General features: G+C 42.8%; 1 protein-coding gene across 1 annotated transcript in view; it reads left to right on the top strand.

Annotated features, from left to right (window-relative positions):
- Positions 1 to 2525: 2525 nt before the first annotated feature.
- LOC310641688 (cytochrome P450 2C39-like) overlaps positions 2526 to 27254 on the top strand; it is a 29940-nt gene continuing 5211 nt past the window's right edge. Inside the window, exons 1-6 of the mRNA XM_083364926.1 lie at positions 2526 to 2712; positions 12997 to 13159; positions 17121 to 17270; positions 22413 to 22573; positions 25185 to 25361; positions 26296 to 26437. Of these exons, the coding sequence (XP_083221052.1) occupies positions 2542 to 2712; positions 12997 to 13159; positions 17121 to 17270; positions 22413 to 22573; positions 25185 to 25361; positions 26296 to 26437 (964 nt within the window). The 5' untranslated portion in view covers positions 2526 to 2541. The remainder of the gene's footprint in view (positions 2713 to 12996; positions 13160 to 17120; positions 17271 to 22412; positions 22574 to 25184; positions 25362 to 26295; positions 26438 to 27254) is intronic.

Genomic DNA, 27254 nt, shown 5'->3' with positions numbered 1-27254 from the left:
TCCACCTGATCGCTATGAAGCCAGTGTAATATGTCAAGTTAGTTTAGAGCCTTCTAACTATGATGAGATCAGGATGTATCCTGAAAAGGAACAGGCATCATGGAAAGCTGCAATGAACAGGGAGTTGAAGTCTTTTCAGGATCTTAAGGTCTATGAGAAAGCAAAACTGCCATCTGGTGAGCAAGCTATAGGTTGTAAATGGATTTATAAAATAAAGAAGGGTGTACAGTAGATGTACCACTTTACAATGCCTTGGTAAGGCCACACCTGGAATACTGCATCCAGTTTTGGTCACCACGATGTAAAAAAGATGTCGAGACTCTAGAAAGAGTACAGAGAAGAGCAACAAAGATGATTGGGGGACTGGAGGCTAAAACATATAGGGAACGGTTGCTGGAATTGGGTATGTGTAGTTTAATGAAGAGAAGAGTGAGGGGTGACATGATAGCAGTGTTCCAATATCTCAGGGGCTGCCACAAAGAAGAGGGAGCCAAGCTATTCTCCAAAGCACCTGAAAGCAGGACAAGAAGCAATGGATGGAAACTAGTCAAGGAGAGAAGCAACCTAGAACTAAGGAGAAATTTCCTGACAGTTAGAACAATTAATCAGTGGAACAACCTGCCTCCAGAAGTGGTGAATGCTCCAACACTGGAAGTTTTTAAGAAGAGACTGGACAGCCATTTGTCTGAAATGGTATAGGGTTTCCTGCCTTAGCAGGGGGTTGGACTAGATGACCTCCAAGGTCCCTTCCAACTTCTTCTTCTTCTTCTTCTTCTTCTTCTTCTTCTTCTTCTTCTTCTTCTTCTTCTTCTTCTTCTTCTTCTTCTTCTTCTTCTTCTTATTATTATTATTATTATTATTATTATTATTATTATTATTATTATTATTATTATTATTATTATTATTATTATTATTATCCTTTTTCATGAGGCAACTGGACTTTCTTGTTTTTCTTTGAAGACATTTTTCTTCTCATTCAAAAGCTTTTTCAGTTCTTCAGAAGCTCTGAAGAAGCTTCTTGGACGAGAAGCAACACATCTTCAAAAAGCCGCCAAGAAACCGGACAGTCTGGTTTTTCTTTGAAGGCAATTTATCTTCTCTGTGACAACTCCTTAAATATTGGAAGACTGCAATTGTTGGAAGTAAAATCTGGTCTAGTTCTTATTCCAAGCTGGGAGAGAAATGCTGGAAAAATGAATTTGGAGACAGGCTGCAGGGGTTTTTTTTTGAAAAGAGGTCTCTGTTTATTTGGTAGCTAGAAACAACAGTGACAGCAACATGTTTCTAGGGTGGCTGACAAATTGGGGTCGAGAGTAGATGGACCTTTATACAATTTGGGGGGCTTTGTGATTGTGGATGCCTGTTCCTGTGCAAGTACATGTCTTTTACTATTTTAATGGCTGTTGCCAGATTCCTATGTGGTCATGAATGGATCTACAGGCAAAAGAGGAAATGTTTGAGCTAATCTTGTCAGTTTTGGCTCCTTGCCTCTTGTGCTGCTTATTCGGAGGGACAGGCTGTCCTTTGTTTATGAACAGAGTGCCCTGGCTTTATAAATAGATACAAAATATCCATTCATAAAGCGTAGCCTCTTCAGGTTTCTACTTGAAGCTGTTTTCCTATAACAGAAAGACTGGGGCTGCTTTCTGCCTTTGTTAGGGAGATTTTTCTCCTCATCTCCTTTAGGGTAAATATTCTATTCTGCTTCTTTTAATATTCTGTAGAGTATTTTATTCTGGAGGGAGCGAGGCTTCTCACACTATCATGTCACTGCTAAACCTTCTCTTTGTTAGACTAGACATAAGGGAAAATGAGAGAAACATACAAAATGAGTGTATGTTTTAGCTTCCAATCCCCTAATCATCTCTGTTGCTGTTCTCTGCACATTTCTAGAGGCTCAACATCTTTTTTTGTTGTGATAAGCAAAATTGGATGCAGTGTTCCAGGTGTGGTCTTATCAAAGCAGCATAAAGCAGTGCTAACACTTCATGTGACCTTGATTCTCTCCCTCTATTGATGCATCCTAGGACTGTGTTGGCTTTTTCGGCAGCTGCAGCACACGACTGGCTCCTATTTAAGTGGTTGCCCAATAGGACTCCAAGATCCCTCTCCCAGTTATTGCTGTTGAGCCACATACCACCTTTTCTATGCCATGGTGGCTGCTCAGTCAGTTATGAATCCATTTGGTGATAATTCTGTCTATCCCACATTTAGTTACTTAATCAAAGAATGCTCGAAATCAGCTCCGTAACATTACAGGGAATATATTCTTGTGAACTGTGGTCAAAACATCTCATTTTTCATTGTTGCTTTATTTTATTTTTTTGTACTTTTAAGTAAGTTTGCTATTGCTTTTGTTAAAACATTCTGGGTTTATATGAGTAACTGTTTTTTCTGTCTCTGACATAGAAAGATTTGGTAGAGCCAAGATCCAGACCAGGTTTTTGGAACGCTCAAATGAGCAATTTTGCAAATAACAATTGGCAGCTGAACCAAGGAGAGATTCAGTTTGCAACAGAAAACAGAAGAGAAAGCTGGAGAATGGCAGGGATCTGGGAAGTTCTCACTGCTCTGCTGGTGGGATTTCTGATCCTGGATTTTTTAAAGCTGCTCTGGTCAAGCAGACGTTACCCTCCTGGTCCTCTTCCTCTTCCTTTCATTGGAGGCCTCTGGCAGATTGGGAGCAAGTTGTCCATGGATAGTTTAACTAAGGTATTTCTGTCTGTCTGTCTGTCTGTCTCTGGGACTCTGGGCAGTGCACAGTAAAATTCCAAAAGATAAAAACAGTATATAAGAGTTAAAATGGAAAAGAAGGCAAGGTTGATTAAATGCAATGTTAAAAATTAATTAAAAGGTGAAGGGGGAGGGGGCTTTCAGCATGTTAACTACTTGTTCTTCCCATGGAAGGTCACCCGAGACATGTTCCCCCCTTTCCAGAAAGGTAAGAGCTGCCTCACTCTTTTTTTTAATTAAATTTATTATTTAAAAACATTGGACACGGTACAAATGGACTGACAAACCTTCTTGTCTACAATGTTCATATATATATATATATATATATATATATATATATATATATATATATATATATATATATATATATATATATATATATATATATATATATATGTAAAGGTAAAGGTAAAGGTTCTCCCGCACATGCGTGCTAGTCGTTTCTGACTCTAGGGGCCGGTGCTCATCTCCGTTTCATAGCCGAAGAGCCAGCGCTTGTCCGAGGACGTCTCCGTGGTCATGTGGCCGGCATGACTAGACGCCAAGGGCGCACGGAACGCTGTTACCTTCCCACCGTAGTGGTCCCTATTTTTCTACTTGCATTTTTACATGCTTTCAAACTGCTAGGTGGGCAGAAGCTTGGACAAGTAACAGGCGCTCACTCTGCTATGCGGCACTCGGGATTCGACCCGCCAAACTGCCGACCTTCCGATCGACAAGTTCAGCGTCCTAACCCACTGAGCCACCGCGTCCCTTATATATATATATATACACACCTAAAATACACTTAAGATACAAATCAGTTAAGTATAATACAATACTTAGAACAGTGAACCAATCTGTAAGACCTAATAGAGACCTTCCTTTTGTTCTCGCCAAAGATAAAATTTATTCCAAATTCTGTAGTAATCTGATTGATCTTTATTTTTAAATTCCAGAGTTAATTTATCCATTTCTGCGCATTCCCAAATTTTCCTAATTACCTCATTTTCTACTGGGATATCATTCCTTTTCCAGTTTTGAGCAAATGACATTTTTGCTGCTGTAATAATGTGAATCATCAGATACAACTCGTCTTTAGGGTATTTCTCTTTTGTTATGCCCAATAAGAAAAATTCTGGACTAAACTCAACTTCTTGTCGTAATATTTCTTTCAGCCATGTCCAAATCATTTCCCAAAATCTTTGTGATTTGCTACAGGACCACCACGTATGAAAGTATGTACCTAGTTCTTCGGAGCACTTCCAACATTTGGGAGATACTGTCTTATACATCTTGGCTAAATGTGCTGGAGGAAGATGCCATCGATAGAACATTTTGAATAGGTTTTCTTTGTAAGATGAAGCCAGTGTTATTCTTTTATTTCTGTCCCAGAGCGTTTGCCATGTATCAAGGTCAATGCCATGTCCCAGATTTTTAGCCCAAGTCAACATAGGATCCTTCACTTGTTCTTCGAACAGCTTATATCCCAGAAGCAGATTGTATAATTTCTTTATCTGTTTATTATCTGGGCCCAATAATATTTTATCCAAGGCCGTTTCCTGGGTGTTTATCCCCCATTCTTTTTTATCCTTCCCGAATCTTGATTGAATCTGTAAGTAGGCCCACCAATCCAGTTTTATACCTTGTGAATCTAATTCATTTCTAGACTTCAATTCCCCCTACTCATTCATAATATCCTTATATGAAATTATGTTACCCAAATCGAATAGATTTGGGTAAACAATCGCTTCGAAAGTGGATAGCCAGACTGATACTTTAGTATAATTGTGAATTCTAATTTTGTTCCAAATGTTAAATAATGCTTGCCTAATCCAATGTTTTTGAAAATGTGAGGATAATCCTTGTTTCTCCGTCCATAAAAAAGCGTGCCAGCCAAATTGTAAATCGTGACCCTCTAAAGTCAATAATCTCCTATTTTTCAAAATTATCCATTCTCTAATCCAATTTAGAGTCGCGGCATGATAATATAATTCCCAGTATGGCAGTCCAAAACCCCCGTTTTCCTTCATATCCTGCAAGTATTTCATTTTGATTCTTGGTTTTTTCCCTTGCCAAACAAAATTTAGTGATAGTTTGTTCAAATTTGAAAAAATTTGGAGTCAAGTTGTATTGGGATATTTTGGAACAAGAACAAGATTTTGGGCAGGACATTCATCTTGATGACAGCAATTCTCCCCAGTAATGAAAGTTTCAGATTTCCCCATCTTTCCAGATCATCATTTATTTGATTCACTATTTTATCATAATTATCTTTTTTAAGTGAGGTGCATCTAGCCGTGATATTAATTCCTAGATATTTTATTTTTTTCACTATTTCTATGTCCATGATTCCAGCCAATTTTTCTTTTTGTTTATTAGTCATATTTTTAACAATCATCTTGGTCTTATTTCTATTTATTCTCAATCCAGCAACTTCACCATATTTAGTTAATTCTTCCAATAATTTTGGTCCCGTATGATATGGGTCCTCCATGATGAAGACCAGATCATCCGCAAATGCTTGAAGTTTAAAAGTTTCCTTTTTAATAGCTAACCCTTTTATCTGTGGGTCATTTCTAATTGTTCTCGTTAGAACTTCTAGTGTCAATATGAACAGCAGTGGGGATAAAGGGCAACCTTGCCGTGTTCCCTTTTGGATTTGGAATTTCCTAGATGTTTCCCCATTAATAATTACTTTTGCTTCCTGGTTGGTATAGATTGCCCTGATTATATTTATAAATTTTTCACCCATATCCATGAAACTGAGTTGTTGGTGTAAAAATGACCATTTAACATTATCAAAGGCCTTCTGGGCATCTAAAAATGGTAGCGCCATCTGTTGTCCACTATGTAGTTCATAATACTCCAATGTATCCAGTATTACTCTAATATTATGTTTAGTTTGCCTCTTAGCAAGAAAACCATTCTGGTCTACATGTATGAAATCATTCAGGAATCGTTTAAGTCGTTCCGCTATAATTGATGTAAATATCTTATAGTCCGAATTAAGAAGCGATATGGGTCTATAATTTTGAATTAATGTGTGAGCCGCATTATCTTTCGGGATGAGAACTATATTTGCCTCAGACCAAGATTTAGGTGTTCTTGCGCCTTCTAATACTGCATTAAATACCTCCAGTAGAGGTTGTGCTAAGATATTTTGTTGTTCCTTATAAATTTCTATCGGGAGACCGTCAGGACCCGGTGCTTTATTATTTTTTTGTTCATTAATGGCCTTTATCACCTCGGACAGCCTAATTTCATCGTTCAGCATATTTCTGATGTCCTCTGTAACCTTAGGTAGTTTAGCTTTTTGGAAACATTCCTCCACTTTCTCCACAGTTGCCTGACTATCTTCTTTATATAATCGCTCATAAAATTCCTGGGCTATAGTTTTTTTCTCCTCTTCCTGGTGGTGTACTTTCCCTTCGTCATCACATAATTTGCTAATCCAGCTTTTCTCCTTTTGTTTTTTTAATTTATATGCGAGCCATCGGCCCGGTTTATTTGCATTTTCAAAAAAGTTTTGGTTTGTGCTTCTCATCTGTTGTGCTAGTTTCTCTTTGTCTAAGATATTAAGCTTATGTTTAATCAAATCCATTGATTGTTTGATATTCTTTTTTTGTGGGTCTTGTTGGAGTATAGTTTCTAAACTTTTATATTCCCCTTCTAACCTTTCCCGTTGTTGTTTTTTCCCCCAAAGACCAGTAGGTGTCCCACTATCCAGACTTCAGTTACTGAATTGCTATGTCAATTAACCACCCGCAGCAAATAGGGAAAAGTTTCAAAAGTTCAAAATTTATTTATTTATTTATTTATTTATTTATTTATTTATTTATTTATTTATTTAATTTATATACCGCCCTTCTCCCGAAGGACTCAGGGCGGTGAACAGGGCAATACATAATAAAAAACAAGATACAAAAATTAAAAAATAATTAAACAGCAATGCCCGTAATAAATTAATACAGATTAAAAAGTTAAGATCAATGTATAAAACCCAACCCCATCCTATCAGGCCAGGCCAGCTTGTTCAAAAAAGTAGGTTTTAAGATCACGCCGGAAGGAGCGGAGATCAGGCGCCATCCGGAGCTCGATCGGAAGATGGTTCCATAAATCCGGCACGCCCACAGAGAACGCCCTCCCCCTGGGGGCCACCAGTCGGCATTCTTTGACCGGTGGCACCCTGAGGAGGCCCTCTCTGTGGGAGCGTACTGGGCGGAGGGAAGTTGACGCCGGCCGCAGGTGCTTCCCAAGGTATTCCGGACCCATGCCATGTAGGGCTTTGTAGGTCATTACTAACACCTTGAATCTCACCCAGAAGACAACTGGAAGCCAATGCAGCTCGCGGAGCAGAGGTGTGACATGGGAGTGTCGAGAAACTCCCAACACAACTCTCGCGGCTGCATTCTGTACCAGTTGGAGCCTCCGAGTGGTCTTCAAGGGTAGCCCCATGTAGAGAGCGTTGCAGTAGTCAAGACGAGAGGTCACAAGCGTGTGAGTGACCGTACGTAGGGCATCCCGGTCTAGATAGGGCCGCAACTGGCGCACCAGGCAAACCTGGGCGAAGGCCCCCCTAGTCACAGCTACTATATGGTCTAGGGAAAGCTGTGAATCTAGGAGGACTCCCAAGTTGTGAGCCCTATCTACGGGGGGGTAATAACTCACCCCCCATAAAGAGGGGTGTAATATCCTGAATGTCCCGAGATGCCGGTACGCACAGCCACTCAGTCTTGTCAGGGTTGAGTCGAAGCCTGTTCCTCCCCATCCAGACCCGAACCGCCTCCAGGCAACGGGACATCACATCGAGGGCATCACTGGGGTGGTTTGGGGTCGAAGTGAAAAGCTGGGTATCATCAGCATACTGATGATACCCAACTCCAAAACCACGAATGATCTCACCCAGCGGTTTCATGTAGATGTTGAACAGGAGAGGCGAGAGGACCGACCCCTGAGGGACTCCACAAACGAGAGGCCTCGCGGTCGACCTCTGCCCCCCTGCCAACACCAACTGTGAGCGTCCCAGGAGATAGGAGGAGAACCACTGAAGGACCGTGCCTCCCACTCCCAATCCCCTGAGGCGCCGCAGCAGGATACCATGGTCGATGGTATCGAAAGCCGCTGAGAGGTCTAATAGGACTAGGACAGAGGAATATCCCCTGTCCTGAGCCCTCCAGAGATCATTCACCAGCGTGACCAATGCCGTCTCCGTGCTGTACCCGGGCCTGAAGCCCGATTGGTATGGGTCTAGATAATCCGCTTCATCCAGAACTAGAGGGAGCTGATGCGCCACCACACTCTCAACAACCTTTGCAAGAAAGTGAAGGTTGGAGACCGGACGAAAGTTATTCAACACAGCTGGGTCCAAGGCAGGCTTCTTGAGGAGAGGTCTCACCACCGCCTCTTTCAAGGCGGAAACTACCCTCACTCAAAAAGGCAGATATAACCGCCTGGAACCAGCCTCGTGTCCCCTCCCAGGCTGCATAAACCAGCCAGGAAGGGCACGGGTCCAATAAACATGTGGTGGAGCTCAGCCTCCCCATAATCCTGTCCACTTCCTCCGGAGTTACAGGATCGAACTCCTCCCAGATAACATTGACAAGACCACCCGTGTCCTGATCGTCTGACTCTGCCCAGTCGGAGTCCAAACCGGTCCGAATCCGAGCGATTTTGTCCGACAGATGTTGACTAAACTCCTCGGCACGCCCCTGCAAGGGTTCCTCACTCACCTCCTGATTAAGGAGGGAGCGGGTCACCCTAAACAGGGCGGCCGGGCGATTATCTGCGGACGCGATGAGGGTAGCGAAGTAATTAAACCTCGCCACCCTCATTGCTGCGAGATAAGACCTAATATGGGTTCTTAGTCGCAATCGGTCGGATTCAGATCGGCTGGACCTCCAACCGCTCTCTAGGCCCCTTCTCCGACGCTTCATCTCCCAGAGCTCCATGGAGAACCATGGAGCCCACTGGGATCTGCGCCGGGTCAGGGGCCGCAAGGGTACAACTCGGTCAAGTCCCTCCGTGGCCGTCCTTTCCCAGGCTTCCACTAAGGCATCTGCTGAACTGTGAGCAGAGGAGGCAGGTGGGGACCCCAGCGCTTCCTGGAACCTCTCAGGGTCCATTAAGCGCCTGGGGCGGAACCATCTAGTTGGCTCAGCACCCCCACGGTGGGGAGTGGCAAAACGGAAGACCAGCCGCAGGAGATGATGATCGGTCCATGACAGGGGCATAACAATTGGAGAGCCCCCACCAAGATCATCTAACCACCATCTAGATAGGAAAACCAAATCCAGGGTGTGACCTCCCACATGAGTCGGTCCATGAATTACTTGCATCAGGTCCATGGCCCTCATGGAAGCCATGAACTCCCGAGCTAACTCAGATGCTCCTCCCAGGGATGGTAGATTGAAGTCACCGAAAACCATGAGTTTGGGGAACTCAATCACCAGCCCCAAGAGGATATCGAGAAGCTCAGACAGGGCTGCTGCTGCGCGACTAGGCGAAAGGTACACCAGCAGCAAGCCCAACTGCACCCTAGGACCACACCTCAGTAAGAGAGATTCACACCCGACTATCTGAAGAACAGTGGCCTCCTGCGGACATAAGGTCTCCCTCATAACCACAGCCACTCCCCCACCCCTACCCTGAGTCCGAGGCCGGTGTAGCACCCGGAAGCCTGGTGGGCAAAGATCAACCAGGGGGATACCACCCTCTGGGCCCAACCAGGTCTCCGTGATGCAAGCCAGGTCCGCATGCTCACCCTCGACCAGATCCCGGACGAGAGGAGCCTTATTAACGACGGACCTGGCATTCAGGTACACTAGCCGGAGCTCAGGTGGCTGCACATCCTCGCTCCCAGAGCCTTGGGGTAAAGACAGAGGGTTGGAGCGCCTCACCGCTTGTAAATAGCGGGGATGCCCTCCCGGATGTCGATACGGCCCTCTGTTCCTACACCTGCTGCCATTCCCTAATGTCATGGGAATAGGTAGTCCCACGACCCGCTCCAGAGCTCCAGAGGCAACCGACCCCCGCTCCCCCCTACGCGATCAATCCCGGACCTGGCCCCCCCCTTAACCCCTTAAATTTTTTTGCTAAAAAACAGATCAGGGGTCTCTTCCTAACAATAAACTGGAGACCCCAATCCATACCTGACCATCTCTCAGGGTCCCAACAATTGGGCCCATCATCAAGAGGAAAGGTAAAAAAGAAGGCGGGATGCACCCAGGAGGGGGGAGTACCCCTGAGGGCGTATAAGTCCGTGTCAGAATAACGTAAGCGTGCCATAACTGGCCATGTGAGTTCGGGAAGTGGCAGTCAGATATTGAAAGAGGATGTCATATCAGGAGGAGTATATGAGTCTAAAAACCGCCAGTCCAGCACAACTCTCACTTGTGCTGGGTACCCCAGAAACAGTCAGCAGTCGATCTCTCATCCCGACCTCGAGGCTGATCTGGGAGGCAGATGGAAACCCCATCCAGGGAGAAAGAACATACCCTCACGGATCTCTCACATCCGGAGAGGTTGTAGATGAAAAGAAACTGAGCCGCCCTCTCACAGCGACTCTTCACCCCGGGTCCTCCTGAGTCTATGGGGGACGGGAGAAATAGCATGCAAGAGTCCAACTCCATATGGGTGATAGGCAAGCCCAGCCCAACTTGGAAGCCGCAACTCCAGGCCATGATTGAAAGCTGCCTCAGATCTCTTAAGGCAGCAAGTCTTAATCAACATAGGAGATCAACACCGTCCTGATCTTCTCCTCGGTAATCTCCATCCTCGGTAATCTCCAATGGCTGCTTTAAACCAACGGGGGGTAGATAGCAGCAGGTAGCAGCTAGGAGCAAGCGAGGAGTCGATGGAAATATCCCAGCTCTTCCAACAGCATTCACCCATGCCGCGGTTTCTCCGGTTAATCCAGCCATTCAGAGCCGTGGCTCTATCTGCCCCAAAACTGGGGCGTTTCAAGCCGTGGCTCCTCCGGCAACAGTCACTTAAGCTACAGTTTGTCCAGTTCCCCCAGCCTTTCCAAATATTCCAGGCTGGAGCATTCACTCCCTCCGCAGTTCCTCCAGCCATTACGAGCCGTTTCTGGTTAAGTTCAAACAAATACAAGCAGATTCAAGCAGATTCAAGCAGATTCAAGCAGATTACCAGGATAGTCCAGGCAGATCACTTTCCACGCCTGATTTTTCAAAAGTTCAGTCTCCGAGGCTCCAAAAGTAGACTTTGCCCTGTTGTTGTTTTTTGTCGTTTCGTCTGACTTCACGGCAGTTTAACAGTTTACAGCAGTATCCCCAGCTAATATGCAGTCAAATAGCTTCCTGGCTTCCTCTTCCTGTCGTTCTCGCCTAACGCCTTCTCTCAGCGCTTCTATCGCCTCTTGTTCCCTCTCCGTGAGGTACCCACTTCAAGCCAATATCTCTTTCTCAAGCGCTCCTAATGTTTTCAAAAATAAATATTTGGATATACTTTCCGTCAGCTCCGCTCTACCGTTGTTCCGCTAGATCCGTGCTGGCTCTGGCCCTCTGTCAGATCTTCATGTTGGCCATTACTGGCCTCCTTCTCCCCAGATCGCTCGCATCAGGCTTTCTCTGGATCTCCAACACGAACCGCCGCTCATGTAAGTTCTCCGGGATGCCTGCAACTTCGGCTGTCCCTACAGGACCTCCTGGGGCTCCGAAAAGCCCCCGCGAACACTGGGTGAGAGGATGTGTGTGACAGAGAAATCCGTTCACACAGCCGCCCGCTCTGACAGCTGGCTCCGCCCCCTGACCCTGCCTCACTCTTGTGGGGAGGATGCTTGCTTTCCAAATTGGCACAGACGCTAAGTGTGAGAACTTATTTGCGTAATGAGAACTAGTTTCTACATGCAGTGCCTGAATACCTGTTTCGTTGCATACATAAGATAGGTCTGGTTATTTATTACATCTAAAATAATGTCCCAAGGTCACAATTCAATTACAGCATGGAGTTTGGTTCCAAAAATATAACAAGGCCTGACAAGTCTTCAAAAGCCAGATACATGGGTAGAGAACAGAGCATTTGAAGCTGCATTCAAATTCAGAGACACATTCAAAGGGGAAGAGCCAGGATTCTTGGTCCACTTGATGAAAAAAGCTATCGGAACTCTTGTGCTGGGTTTGGCTTCTTCTGGCCCAACGTCTGGTTTTCCAAGTGATCAATAACCTCCTGAAACAATTTCTCAGATGATCTATGGAGATTCTCAGTCATCCAGGTCATGGTTGTCCCAAAGGTGCTTTTTCAAGATGCAACTGGACTTTGTTTTTCCTTGAAGACATTTCACTTCTCATCCAAAGAAGCTTCTTCAGTTCTGACCGTCACTTCGGCAACCTCAGTTCAGAGAGTACTGAGGAAGCTTCTTGGATGAGAAGTGAAATGTTATGACTTAAATCTTGAGTTGAGTCTTGGAGGTCCATGGCCACGGTTTTTGAAAAGGTACATAAAGGGGGTCCATAGTGAAGAAAAGGTTAATAACCATTGGTCTAGTTCAGGGGTCTTTAAACTTGGCCTGTTTATGACTTGTGGACTTCAACTCCCAGAATTCCTCAGTCAGCATGCACAAGTCATGAAGGGGCCACAGTTCCCCCATTCTGGCTGAGGAATTCTGGGAACTGAAGTCCACAAGTCACGAAGAGGCCACAGTTCCCCCATTCTGGCTGAGGAATTCTGGGAGTTGAAGTCCACAAGTCATAGAAGGGCCAAATTTGAAGACCCCTGGTCTAGATAATGGCAGGTTAAAATCTTCTGATTGATGCTTACCTGTATCTCATGACTGTTTCTTTTTTATACACTCCAGGACCTAAGTCGCTTAGGGAAGCAGAGAAGGCTTCCAAAATGTTTGGAAAAGAAATCCCAATTTCTCTAGAACTGTTCTTTGCCATGTTTCTAGAGCTTCTCACTCATCCTGGTCATAATTGTTCCAAAGATGCTTTTTCATAAGGCAACTGGACTTTCTTGGGGTTTTTTTTTTTTGAAGATGTTTCGCTTCTCGTCCAAGAAGCTTCTTCAGAGCTTCTGAAGAACTGAAAAAGCTTCTTGGAAGAGAAGAAATGTCTTCAGAGAAAAACAAGAAAGTCCAGTTGCCTCGTGAAAAAGCATCTTTGGGTGTTCTTTGCCATCTAATCTAAAACTCTCCAGAAATAGATCATTTTTGATCACAGAGGAAACGGGATAGCAATTCTAGCTCCTGTCAATATAAAGGTGACGAAGGTTCATCTCCTATAAAGTCCCAACTGTTTTCTCTTTTTCTGCCCCAAATGCCAGCTGAGTAAGAAATACGGAGACATTTACACTATATGGGTGTGGCATAAACCGATAGTAGTCATTTCTGGATTTCATGCGATGAAGGAAAGCGTGATCAACCAGTCACAAGATTTTGCCGATCGACCCCTTTCAACTTTTCTTTTAAAAATTGGCAAAGGTAAAGGTAAGTTCTTCTGAAGACCAAGGTATTTTATTGTCATTTAACTGAAGAAATATGAATATTATTTGTTCCTCACGTTAAGTTCAAGTGTGGAACGGGTCAAGGAAGCTTTTGAGATACCTGTAGATGTTTTGGGCTTCATTCAGGATGTGAAATTGTGCTTAGTAGCCACGTCAGACAAATCAGTTGCTGTTCTCTTTGTCTGCTTCAAGGCTAAAGAAGTGCCTCAAATTTATTTATCTTTTTTTTATTTATTTAACTTGAATTTAACTTTAACATTAATAATCCTGAAATGAAAATTTCCCTCTTAAAATCTGTCAAAGTGCACCATCAGAATAAAACTTCCAGAAATAGCTGGGAGATTTATTCCAGTCTTACAAGGAAACTCTTGAAACACACAAAGCCATGAATCTGCGAACATCTACCGGCAAACAAAGTCATAACCAGAAGCCAACAACGCAGCATGTCAGAAAAATCTTATTGCATTATTTGACAGTGTGACAAAATTAGTGGACCAGAGGAATGCTCTGGCTATAATTTACTTGGAATTCAGTAAGGCATTTGATAAAGTAAACCACAACCTACTATTTGATAAGATAGAAAAATGTGGGTTACACAGCATCACCACCAGATGGATTCATAACTGGCTGACCAAACAGGCTAAAACATATAGGGAACGGTTGCTGGAATTGGGTATGTGTAGTTTAACGAAGGGAAGGACGAGGGGGGGACATGATAGCAGTGTTTCAATATCTCAGGGGCTGCCACAAAGAAGAGGGAGTCAAGCTATTCTCCAAAGTACCTGAAAGCAGGACAAGAAGCAACAGATGGAAACTAGTCAAGGAGAGAAGCAACCTGGAACTAAGGAGAAACTTCCTGACAGTTAGAACAATTAACCAGTGGAACAACCGGCCTCCAAAAGTGGTGAATGTTCCAACACTGGAAGTTTTTAAGAGGAGACCGGACAGCCATTTGCCTGAAATGGTATAGGGTTTCCTGCCTGAGCAGGGGTTGGACTAGATGACCTCCAAGGTCCCTTCCAACATTATTATTATTATTATTATTATTATTATTATTATTATTATTATTATTATTATTATTATTATTATTATTATTATTACCACACACTCAGTGTGTAGTCTTCAATGGAACTGCATCTACATGGAGGGAAGTATGCAGTGGGCTCCCCCAAGGCTCTGTTTTAGGCCCGGTACTCTTTAACATCGTCATCAATTATTTGGATGAGGGGATACATGGGGAACTCATCAAATTTACAGATGACACCAACCTAGCAGGAATAGCCAACACTCCAGAAGATAGGCTTAAGTTACAGAAGGAGCTTGATAGACTTGAACACTGGACCCTATTTAACAAAATGAAATTCAATGGTAATAATAATAATAATAATAATAATAATAATAATAATAATAATAATAATAATAATAATAATAATAATAATAATAATAATAGTTGTTCCACTGGTTAATTGTTCTAACTGTCAGGAAGTTTCTCCTTAGTCTCTCCTTGACTAGTTTCCATCCATTGCTTCTTGTCCTGCTTTCAGGTGCTTTGGAGAATAGCTTGACTGCCTCTTCTTTGTGGCGGCCCCTGAGATATTGGAACACTGCTATCATGTCACCCCTCACCCTTCTCTTCATTAAACTACACATACCCAATTCCAGCAACCGTTCCCTATATATTTTAGCCTCCAGTCCCCCGATCATCTTTGTTGCTCTTGTCTGTACTCTTTCTAGAGTCTCGACATCTTTTTGGTGAGAAAAGTAAGGTTCTACCGTTTAGTACAGGGGTACCTGTCTCAATAGTAATAACTGTGAGAGGGATCTTGGAGTCCTAGTGCACAATCACTTAAATATGAGCCAGCCGTGTGCTGCAGTGGCCAAAAAAGCGAACACAGTGCTAGGCTGCATTTAACAGAGGGATAGAAACAAGATCAAGTGAAGTATTAATACCACTTTACAATGCCTTGGTAAGGCCACACCTGGAATACTGCATCCAGTTTTGGTCACCACGATGTAAAAAAGATGTTTAGACTCTAGAAAGAGTACAGAGAAGATCAACAAGGTGATTAGGGGACTACAACATATGAAATATGGTTGCAGAAATTGGGTATGTTTAGTTTAATGCAAAGAAAGTGACACGTTAGCAGTTTTCCAATCTCTTAAGAGCCCTGGTCGAAGAGTGGTTAGAATGCAATATTGCAGGCTAATTCTGCTGACTGCCTATTCTCACTGGCTCAAGGTTGACTCAGCCTTCCATTCTTCCAAGGTCGGTGAATTGAGGACCCAGATTGTTGGGGGAAAATATGCTGACTCTTTAAACTGCTCAAAGAGGGCTGTATAGCACTGTGAAGCGGTATATCAGTCTAAGTGCTATTGCTATCTCAGGGGCTGCCCCAAAGAAGAGGGAGTCAATCTATTCTCCAAAGCACCTGAAGGCAGGACAAGAAGCAATGGATGGAAAGTAACCAAGGAAAGAAGCAACTTAGAATTTACCGAGAAATTTCCTGACTGTTAGAACAATTAATCCATGGAACATCTTCCCTCTAGAAGTTGTGGGTGCTCCAACAGTGGAGGTTTTTAAGAAGAGATCGGACAACCATTTGTCTGCAATGCTATAGGGTCTCCGGCCTGAGCAGGGGGTTGGACTACAAGACCTCCAAGGTCCCTACCAACTCTGAAATTCTGTTATTCTGTTAAACAGAGCATAGATACAGGAATTTATAGATTACAGCTATTCTATTCTTATTTAAACTCGTAGTAATATGAAGATAGTGGAATAAGACAGGAGTTTGTTTTGTGGAGAAGAAAGAAATACAATCCTGCTGCCTATTTTCTATAATGTCCTCGGGTTAGACCATAACGGTGCCTGTCCATTAGGGTCGTAAATTGTAATGATTATAAAAACATGACCGATCCAATTATACGATGTTTTTTGCAGTGGTCATTATGCAAACACCATGGTTGCAGTTTTGCCAAAAAAAAAACAGAAGTCAGTTCTGGTTTTCAGCAAAACCATCATAAAAGAAAGTCACATGACCACAGGACTCTGAAAATGGATATAAATGTGACCACGAGGGGAGTGATGTCACCACGAGGGGAAGGTCTGACCATGGTAACTTTGGATCTGGGTCGTAACTTCCCATTTTCGGGTAGTTTGTAACTTTGAATGATCACTAAGTGACCGATCATAAATTGTGGACCACGTGTCCCATTTTAAAAAAAAAACTCTTCACATGTTGAAACTGTTTATTATAGTTTGCAGAACCTACGGAGGCTAAGTTGTTGTCACGTACTGTACATCTACTTGTGTTTTCCTTGTGCTTCTCTTCGGCCGTAATAGAAAAGATCCTTCGATATGGAATGGGACAACTTGCTGCAGCCAAGTTGTCACGGGACAATTTAAGAATTCAATTTAATTCTTTAAAATAATTTTTAAGATATTTTAATTTTTGTCATTCACAATTCACTGGGGCCCTCCTTTGGTATCCTTTCTTTAATGATTCTGTTCCACCATTTCCTCGATATTAGAGTAGCTCTTATCCCGTGGCGAGTTGTCCTAGACCAGGGGTAGGCAACCTTGGCTCTTTTATGACTCATGGACTTCAACTCCCAGAATTCCTGAGCCAGCAAGGCTCAGCTTGGGAACCTCTCTCTTTCCCCTCAGCGTGGCTGGCTCAGGAATTCTGGGAGTTGAAGTCCACGAGTCATAAAAGAGCCAAGCTTGCCTACCCCTGTCCTACCCCCTCTTTGGTATGTATGAGAAAGAACAGACAAGTCGTGTGAGTGAACGTGGAATAGAGTGCAAGAGAAACAAAGAACAAAAGGGATGCAAAGAAGTTTCAGACTGCCATCCTTCTGCCTCACAGACAGCAATCATTCGTGGAAACTATAAGTCATGCTTACGGGGCTATTTTTAACGTATGGATCTCGTGTTCATTCCTCAGGGATTGCATTTGCAAATGGTCACAACTGGAGGCAGCAGAGACGTTTTACCCTAAATGCTCTTCGGACGTTGGGAGTGGGGAAGAAAGACATGGAGAGTAAAATAGAACTGGTGACCCATCAGCTGGTGGAGACCTTTGCACGCACAAAGGGTAGGAGTACTTTGAGGATATGGAGACTGGGAAGAAATGGCATGACTCAGGGCCTTTTGTTTTTGTTTTGTGTTTGTGTATGTTTTCCGATCCAATCCTTTTCATTCATTCATTCAACGTAGGCATCACCCATTGCCATTGTTCTGTACCAGCCTGCTACCGGCCCTGCAGAAAAGGCAGGGACAACCCCTTTACAAACGGCAAGAGGCTGGAATAAAGCCTGCCAAATTTATTAACATAAAACAGAGCAAGACAAGACACCAACCATGAAACAGGAGCTATGAAAAAGGAACTATTCAAGCAGTTGCCTTCAGCAAACCAGCCCTCCCACACATTCCCCTTAAATACAGTTCAGGGCGTGGCCTCTCTCTGCCTCCTTCCGAGGTGCCCCATTGCCTTCCTCTGTTTACTCCTGATTGACTGCCTCCTGCGTCGGGCATCCTTGAACAGGGCCAGCTGTGGGTCATCTTCATCCACGCTGTCAGGCTCACACAGCTGGGTCTCCGTTGTGACCAGGTGGGAGGGGCCCGGCTGAGGGCTCTGCGGAGCCTCAAGGCCATCATCAGCAAGCTCTTCAACACCCCCTCTTCCTCCTCTGAGTCGTCCGACCCAACTGCCGAACCCACAGGCTGACCCTGAATCACAACAGCCATATCAGCTTTGGGTAGCTCACAAAGTGAAATAAAATGGCAAATATATAATCAGATTAAAAATATGAAACATGGATCCAGCTCACATCAACACAAATCACATATTGGTTGTTCAGTAAAGGATTCCAACCAACTTAGCAGGGTAGATCTTCAAAGCCTTCAGGACCATCCAAATCATGAGGCTACCTGAATATCAAAGGGAGCCTCATTCTAGAAGACAGGTGCAAAGAAGGCACATTTCCAGGGTCCTGGTAGATGGTCTTGCTTAACTGGAAAACTCAGAGCATGTCGACCCTGCTGGATAGAATTGGCCTGGCAGACAAACCCAGGAGATAGGCAGTCCCTCACCTATCTGATCCCTATGCCATGTAGGTGATATCCAGCCCCCTGAATCATACCTGGAAGCAAATGGATAGTTTGAATGAATGAACCTTTATTGTCAATGTATACATTGAGATTGGCTGAGCCTCCCTTCGTGCCCCCACCCCCAACTTACAGTGACACAAACCCTCCATCTTATCACACCATGTGAGCTAATTGCACAATGCTCCGGCCTCGCAAGTCAATCATGCATAAAGTTTATAAAATTATATCCCATTCAAAAGCTTAACAGCCCATGGATAAAAGCTGTTCTTCAGCCTGTTGGTGAGGCTGGCTATACTCCTGAATCTCCTACCCGATGGTAGGAGAGTAAAGAGATACCATCCAGGGTGAGTCATCCCTGAGAATTTTCCTCACTCTTCCAAGGCAGTGAGCCCTGGCGAGGTCATCCAGTGGTGTCAGGGGACAGCCCACAATGTCTTGTGCTGTGCTCACCACCCTCTGTAATGCTTTCCTATCTGCGGCTGTCAGACCAGCATACCAAATCACAATACCATACGAGAGGACACTCTCTATAGTAGACCGGTAAAAGAGGGTCATAAGCCGTTGTTCTACCCTGTTCTTCCGCAAGACCCTGAGAAAGTGAAGCCTCTGCTGGGCCTTTTTGGCCACCTGGGTTGTATTAACTTTCTAGGTAAGATCTTCTCAGAGGTACACTCCCAGAAATTTAAAGGAGGAAACTCTCTCCACACAGTCCTCCCCGATGTAAATTGGAGCAGGTTCCTCCTTTTTTCTCCGGAAGTCTAGCACCATCTCTTTTGTCTTGCCGATGTTCAGGTGCAAGTTGTTGTGACAACACCATATGGATAGTTTTTGTACCTCCGCCCTGTATGCTGTCTCATCTCCACCTGTAATAAGACCCACCACGGTAGGTTTGCAAACTGTTTTCAGTTTGGAAACAGAGGTGTCTGTGGGCATCCTGAGACATGTCCATGACTGAGTGTGCAGCTGAATTGTGGACCAACTGCAGCTACAGGGTGGGGTTCAAGGGCAACCCCATATAGAACACATTGTACTAATCAGGCTGTGAGATGACCAGAGTATGAATGACTATTAGAAGGGCCTCCTGTTCTAAGAAAAGGTGTAACCAGAACACCAGTGGAAGCTTTGCAAAGACCTTTTAGGAGACAGCAGCTACCTGTTCCTTGAGTGTCCTGGGTGTCCAGGAAGAGCCCCCATTTACACCCCATTTTTGCCTAGGGAAGTGCTATCCCATCCAAGGTAACAGCAGTGTATCTCTAGATCTAAGTGACCCTAACATCCACATTGAGTTGGAAATAGTTCATCCCCATCGAAGCCTGCACAGCCCCCCAAAACTAGGACAAATCTCAACAACCTCATCTGGCCAATACTGCGATACCAAACCCCAAACTCACACAGTCTAGATGTTGTATATAGGATGGGAGAGAGAGTTGAGTTGTGAGACACTCCAAAGGGTAGGGTTCTAGCGAATGACCTGTCCCCCAAAATCAACACTGACCCAAACCAGCCCCAAAGGATGGAAGAGAAACGTGGCTGGTCTACAAGTAAATAAAGATAAGACAAATATATTGACGAAAAATCTTTCAAATAGAAGTAAACAGATGTTAGAGGACACTACAGGGTTTAAAATCGTGAAGAAGGTGAAATATTTAGGAATCTGGTTGACGGGAAGATGTTCAAGTATTAGGGAGGGTAATTATTCTAAATTACTGATACAAACAAAAATGGACCTGGGATACAGTTGTCATTATTAGGAAGGGTAGCCACGGTGAAATCTTATGTTCTGCCGAAATGGAATTTTCTTCTTCAGACAGCACCAGTTAAACTTTCGCTGAAATTTTTAAAAGAGTTAGAGAGGGTAGTTTCTAGATTCATATGGCAGGGGAAACGCCCCAGGATTGGGGAAAAAAATGATGCAAGAAATTAAGGAAAGAGGGGGCCTTGGCCTACCGAACTGGGAACTTTACTATCAGGCTGCCCTCTCAGTTTGGGGCAAGGGATGGATAAGTTTAAGGAATAATCGATTGTTGAGTTTGGAAGGATTTGATTTGCTGCAGGGATGGCATGTAGCTCTTTGGCGGGAAGGTACTCCTCCAAGCAAACAGTTTACTCGCCACTACATAAGGGATATACTGATTCGGAATTGGGATAAGATAAGGGCTAAGTACTATGCGCAAATTCCGTGTTGGTTATCAACTTTGGAAGCCTTGACCCATCCGACCCTACTCAAGAAGGGAAGAAGACCAACTTACAAAGAACTTTTAGATAGCAGGGGAGAACTCAAAACACGACAAGATCTGGCTCAGCAAGGGTTTCAATTGGAGTGGTGGGCCTACCTGCAGATCCAGTCAAGGTATAAGAAGGATAAGGAAGGAAGGGGTATTTATCTGAATCTGCAGGAATTAGATAAGATTCTGCTGGGTCTGGAGAAAGGGATGATATCTAGGTGTTGCGGGTGAAGAAGGAGAGTGCAAAACTTGGGTTGAAACTAAACATTAAGAAAACCAAGATCATGGCATCTGGCCCTCTCAATTCCTGGCAAATAGATGGGGAAGAAATGGAGGTAGTGACAGATTTTATTTTCCTTGGCTCCAAGATCACTGCAGATGGGGACTGTAGCCAAGAAATTAAAAGACGCTTGCTCCTTGGGAGGAAAGCCATGGCAAATCTAGACAGCACACTAAAAAGCAGAGACATCACCCTGTCAACAAAAATCCGTATAGTCAAGGCTATGGTCTTCCCAGTTGCAATGTATGGCAGTGAAAGCTGGACCATAAGAAAGGCTGAGCGCCAAAGAATTGAAGCCTTTGAACTATGGTGCTGGAGAAGACTCCTGCGAGTTCCTTGGACTGCAAGGCGATCAAACCGGTCAGTCCTAGAGGAGATCAACCCTGACTGCTCTTTAGAAGGCCAGATCCTGAAGCTAAAACTCAAATACTTTGGCCACCTAATGAGAAGGAAGGACTCACTGGAGAAGAGCCTAATGCTGGGAAAGATTGAGGGCAATAGAAGAAGGGGACGACAGAGAATGAGGTGGCTGGATGGAGTCACTGAAGCAGTAGGCGTGAGCTTAGATGGACTCCAGAAGATGGTAGAGGACAGGAAGGCCTGGAGGAACATTGTCCATAGGGTCGCGATGGGTCGGACACGACTTTGCAACTAACAACAACAACAACATAAATTGTTGCTAACTAGGGTAGTAGGGGAGGAGGTGGTAAAAGATGCGATGATTGCCTGGGGGAAGAATTTTGGTTATGCACTTCCACTTGAGAAATGGGAAGAGATTTGGTGGACTAATATGAGGCTGGTGGTTTCCACGTCATATAAGGAGAACATATACAAAATGCTTTATAGATTGCATCTTCCTCCGACTAGACTTTCCAAAATGTTCCCCGGATTGTCGGCCGATTGTTGGAAGTGTGGTAAAGGGATTGGCACATACTATCACTTATGGTGGAAATGTCCGGAAGTGGTTATATATTGGATGAGGATCCAAAAATGGATAGAGGAAATCACAGGGTGTTTAGTTGATCTTAAACCAGAGACGTATCTGCTTGGCTCCAGACCTGGAAATATTAAGAAGGAAATATGGTATTTGGTTTTACATATCTTAATGGTGGCAAGGATGGGGTATGCTCAATTTTGGAAGGCAAATCATACCCCACCGGATGAAGTTATAATTAGGAGAATACTTGATTGTGCAGAAGCAGACACATAGACAAAGAAGTTGAAGGGTAAAGAAGAGACACCAGCATTTCTATCATGGAATAAATGGTATATTTGGATGGATAAAAGATTAAAGAAATGAGGGTGGCTTGGAGGTTGGTCAAAAATGAAGTGATATAGTCTTTGTTAATGAATAAGCTTTGGAGTTGGATGGTTATAAGAGACTTAATGAGTGGAATATAATTGTTAGTTTAGAAGTAGATATAATGTGAAATTTTTGAAATGGTTTTCAATTTTTTGATTTCTTCGTTTTTTGTATATTGTAAATGTTTTTTTTGTCTTTGTTGGTGTATGGTGTGTTTTTAACACAAAATGTAAATAAAGATTTATTTTTTAAAAAAAGAGGTCCTGCTCCTCCAAGCTGGAATACTGTTAAGAGGATTATCTATAATTTCATTTACAGGGCAGCCAATTGATCCTTTACCATTGATCACAACTTCAGTCTGTAATATGATTTCCCTTTTGACTTTGGGACACTGCTTTTCTCCTGAAGACACAAAGTTCCAGATGATATTAGAAGACATTAGTAATTATACAAAATTTGGGGGCTCTGCCTTCTTATTGGTGAGTAATCATTTTCTTATTGAGTCCCTTAGAACTTTCTAAGTCTATCAGCACTTTGAAAACCACTGCACTAGAGTGGCTTCTACATCTAGGCAAGTAGACTAAAGTTTTCATTTACACAGAGATTCGGACAAATTCCAGGTTTAAAGCTAATGCTATTTGTTCTTGGGAGGAAAAATGTCCAATGTTTGCTCCACATCGTTCTCCAAACTCAGGGCTTTTTTTCTCATAGAACACTCAGAATGGCATTCTGGCACCTTTTTTTTTTTGCAAAAAAACAACAACAACCCAGCTCCCTTATTGGTTTTCCTAAGCCTATTGCAGGGCTAGCAATCTTGGCTCTTTTTTATGACTCATAGACTTCAACTCCCAGAAATCCTGAGCCAGCCATGCTGAGGGGAAAGGGAGAGGTTTCCAAGCTGAGCCATGCTGGCTCAGGAATTCTGGGAGTTGAAGTCCTTGAGTCATAAAAGAGCCTGCACTAGAGGAGGACATTAACATTATTTACAGGATTACTTCTTTAGGAACTAAACTTTTAGAATCTAAAACAGCTAATTCAGAAAAGCCAACAGGAAAGAACCTCACATTTTTCCATCTGCTTCTGTCTTTTGGAAGGTAAAATTAGATAACAAAATAATCTATTTCTTATGTTAACATCTCTGCAATGAAATCAAAGGTAACAGGAAATGAGAAACATTTTTCTCAATGTAATATGTCTAATTTAGCTGATTCTAGAAAATAATAGTAACTTTTGTACACTCTGCAAAACTGTTTTGAATCTAAACAATTCTTAAGAATATAAAATATTCTTAATTTGGACTTTACTTTTACTGTTTGGACTGTTGTGTGTTTTGAAAAATAGATTATTTAGAATCTAGTTATGTTGCACTTCAGTCTTTGAATAATTAACTTAGTATATACATAACAATATATGATGTTTTCCCTGGTGAGCTTAACATCAATAACAACATTTATTAAAAAGGCTAAAATAATTTCTGGGGGTATTATCTGTATAGTAAAATTTTGGACAAGCAGTGATCATGTTACATATGTGCATAAGCGTAGTCAGTAGCATATGCCTTTTTAAAAATATCAAACATGCAAAGAAACAGAAATAAGTCCAAAATATTTGTATTACATCCAGAAATGCCAACTTTGCAACCAATATTTCTCATCCATAACTATGGCACCCTAAGGATACCTACATACATGCAAATGTTTCTCTGGGATCAGTAACACAACAGGGATTGCTTTTTCCTTCCAGTAACTTATACCTAAAACCAGTTTATTGCATTTGGCAATTGTACAAAAAAAATCTCATTCATTTAATTTGAAATCAAGTGAAAAATTGATTTAAATTATTTTATTAAAGCAAATTAATGGCAATTCTTTTATAAAAAGTTGCCTCAAACAAAATGAGTTTGACATGCCTGCTCTAGATAGTTGAATGCTCCAAAATAAATTCTAGACCAGGCCTGTACATGCAGCCTACAAAGCACCCTTGGACAGAGCACATACTTTTTTTTAAAGTAATAAAATCACCACCACTGCACTAAAAGTCATGTTGCCTAGTGCTTCCATGGCTTACCATGACCACAAGCTCCAACACTGTAGATGCTCCTCTAGTCACCAAATCATTGATTAGCCCACCAGCATTCCTTTGCAGACCACAAAGATTTTTAATTTATCAGTGTGGGCCTTTCCTTTCTACAAGATGATGATGATAATAATAATAATAATAATAATAATAATAATAATAATAATAATAATAATAATAATAATAATAATAATAATAACAACAACAACAACAACAATAATAATAATAATAATAATAATAATAATAATAATAAGAAGAAGAAGAAGAAGAAGAAGAAGAAGAAGAAGAAGTAGTAGTAGTTGGAAGGGACCTTGGAGGTCATCTAGTCCAACCCCCTGTTCAGTCAGGAAACCCTATACCATTTCAGACAAATGGCTGGCCAGTCTCTTCTTAAAAACTTCCAGTGTTGGAGCATTCACCACTTCTGGAGGCAGGAAGGGGGGAAGATTGAGATTTCAGTTTTTTGCTTCTAATTTTGCTCAGGGACAAAGAACAAAGAAAAACTAGTTTAGCATAGGTTCTCCTTGTCATAAATGTATCATTTCATTTCCCTGCTGAGTTTTGTGTTCAAAGCTTAGTTTGTGTTCAGCCCAGAATTTCTGCTGTTAAGCGAGAGTTGTTAAATGGGTTTTGTCCCATTTTATGACCTTTCTTGCCCAAGTGAATCGCTGCACTTAAGTTAGTCACACGGTTCTCAAGTGAATCCAGCTTCCCTGTTGACTTTGCTTGTCAGAAGGCTGCAAAAGGGGATACCCTGACACACACACACACCCCGGACACTGTGACCACCCTACAATGCATTCAGAAAGTATTCAGACCCCCTGCTTCACTTTTGATCATGCGATCATGGGGATGCTGCAGCGGTTGTACATGTGAACCATGGTCACAAGCCACTTTTTTCAGTGTTGTTGTAATTTTGAACAGTCACTAAATGAACAGTTATAAGTCGACGACTACCTGTATTACCTAACCCATCAGGGAGATGATAGGAGTTTGTTTTTGCTTCCTACGTAGCTCAATGATTTGTTTCCATGGCTAATGAAACATCTCCCGGGACCTCATCAGAAGATACAAGAGTCCGTTGAGAAAGGGATATCAATTGTAAAGGAAGAGGCAGAGAAACACAGTCAAGATTTGGCCCAGCGTCAGCCAAACGATTTCCTAGATCTGTATCTACTCGAGATAGAAAAGGTAAATATCCTTCTGGAAATTTTAGTCATGCCTGCTAGGATGCCAAGAGGCTTTTTTTGAGGTTTGAGAATAATTCAGTCAGAGCTAAACTGGAGGTGTTCTGAACTAGAAACTTTTCAAATTCAAGGGTGATCTGTTTGGAAATCTTTATTCAAAGTCTTGACGCATGTGATCAGTTGAATTTACTTTGGTCATATGGCTTCTTGTTGTAAATTAATTAAAAGATAAGAACCAAATATTCAAAACACCCAAAATCAGCTGTTTAATGTCATGACAAGAGAGTAGCAAAATGATCAGACAATCTTCAATGTGACCTGTACATGTTAAATACACATTCTGTTTGAGAATGGAACATTACAGAGAATTCCAGAACATTCTACGTCTTCTCCACTTCCATGCTAACCTGCTCCAGTGATTTCCAGAAATCTTTCATCTGGAAGTAATTCTTGGTGTGTCACATGGGTTTCACTGCTGAGATGACAATCCTATGTCATTTCGAACACCACGAACTACTTCTAGTGTACACGATTCGCTTCAAGAAAATTAGACTTTATTTTGGATCACAACAGCCGGATCAGCAAGGTCCAGAGAAAAAGTGAGAAGTTCCAGATTTCTTTGGAATGTTCAATTCCCTGGGGGAAAAAAAAAGATTTTGCATATACCAAATTCTAATTAAAAGAGTCAGTTCAGTGTGGTGGTTAAGATGTAAGATTAGAAACCAGGAAACAGTGAGTCCCACTTTAGACACCAAGGCAGCTGGGTGATTTGGGGCCAGCCATTCCGTTTCAGATCTAGAAAGCAGGCAATGGCAAACCACTTCTGAAATCTTGCCAAGAAAACTGCAGGGACCTGTCAAGAAGTCACCAAGAGTCAAGACTAACTCGAAGGTACCCAAGTAATAAATAATTCTAACTAAAACCTCCCCTTTTGTTAGAAACACAGTGAACCCAACTCTACCTTTGATAATGGAAACATGACTCATAGCATTCTGGAATTGTTCTTTGCCGGGACAGAAACCACATCGAGTTTTCTGCAATGGGCTTTGTTTTTCATGGTGGCCTATCCAGCTGTCCAAGGTAAGAAAATAGGGTAGTTCTGGCTCATCTAGGAAATAAGACTGAATAAATCATTACAGAGACGAATTTCCCCTGTGCCCAGCTTCACCCTGAAGGATGCATCTTTACGTCTGCCAAGGAAATCCCCAATTCTAGGAGATCTCCCTTCCCATTTTTCTGAAGATCTTGCTGAGATGATAGCAGTAGCAAGAGCACTTAGACTTAGATACCACTTCATACTGCTCTGCAGCGTTCTCTAAACAGTTTCCAGGGTCAGCCTATTGGCCCGAACAATCTGGGTCCTCATTTTATCGACCTCGGAAGGATGGAAGGCTGAGTCAACCTTGAGCCAGTGAGAATCGAACTGCCAAACTGCTGGCAGCTGGCAGTCAGCAAAAGTAGCCTGCAGTAACTGCATTGTAACCACTGCGCCACCACGGCTCAAAAAAGAATGTAAAATGGGGCAAAACTCACTTTACAAATGTCTCACTTAACAGAAATTTTGGGCAGAGGAGCAGCGTTGAATTGTCGCCTAAGATTAGTGTAATATTAGTCAAATACTAAATATGAGGAGTAACTGTAGTAACATTATGCAGTCGTAAAGGAACACCCTCTACAATAGAGTGGTTTAAAGGTAAAAGGTAAAGGTAAAGGTTCCCCCGCACATGCGTGCTAGTCGTTTCCGACTCTAGGGGCCGGTGCTCATCTCCGTTTCAAAGCCGAAGAGCCAGCGCTTGTCTGAGGACGTCTCCGTGGTCATGTGGCCGGCATGACTAGACGCCAAAGGCGCACGGAACGCTGTTACCTTCCCACCGTAGTGGTCCCTATTTTTCTACTT

This window comes from Vipera ursinii, assembly GCF_947247035.1.
Source record: "Vipera ursinii genome assembly, chromosome: 5".
NCBI classification, from domain to species: Eukaryota; Metazoa; Chordata; class Lepidosauria; order Squamata; family Viperidae; genus Vipera; species Vipera ursinii.
This window is presented reverse-complemented; position numbering and strand designations above follow the sequence as displayed.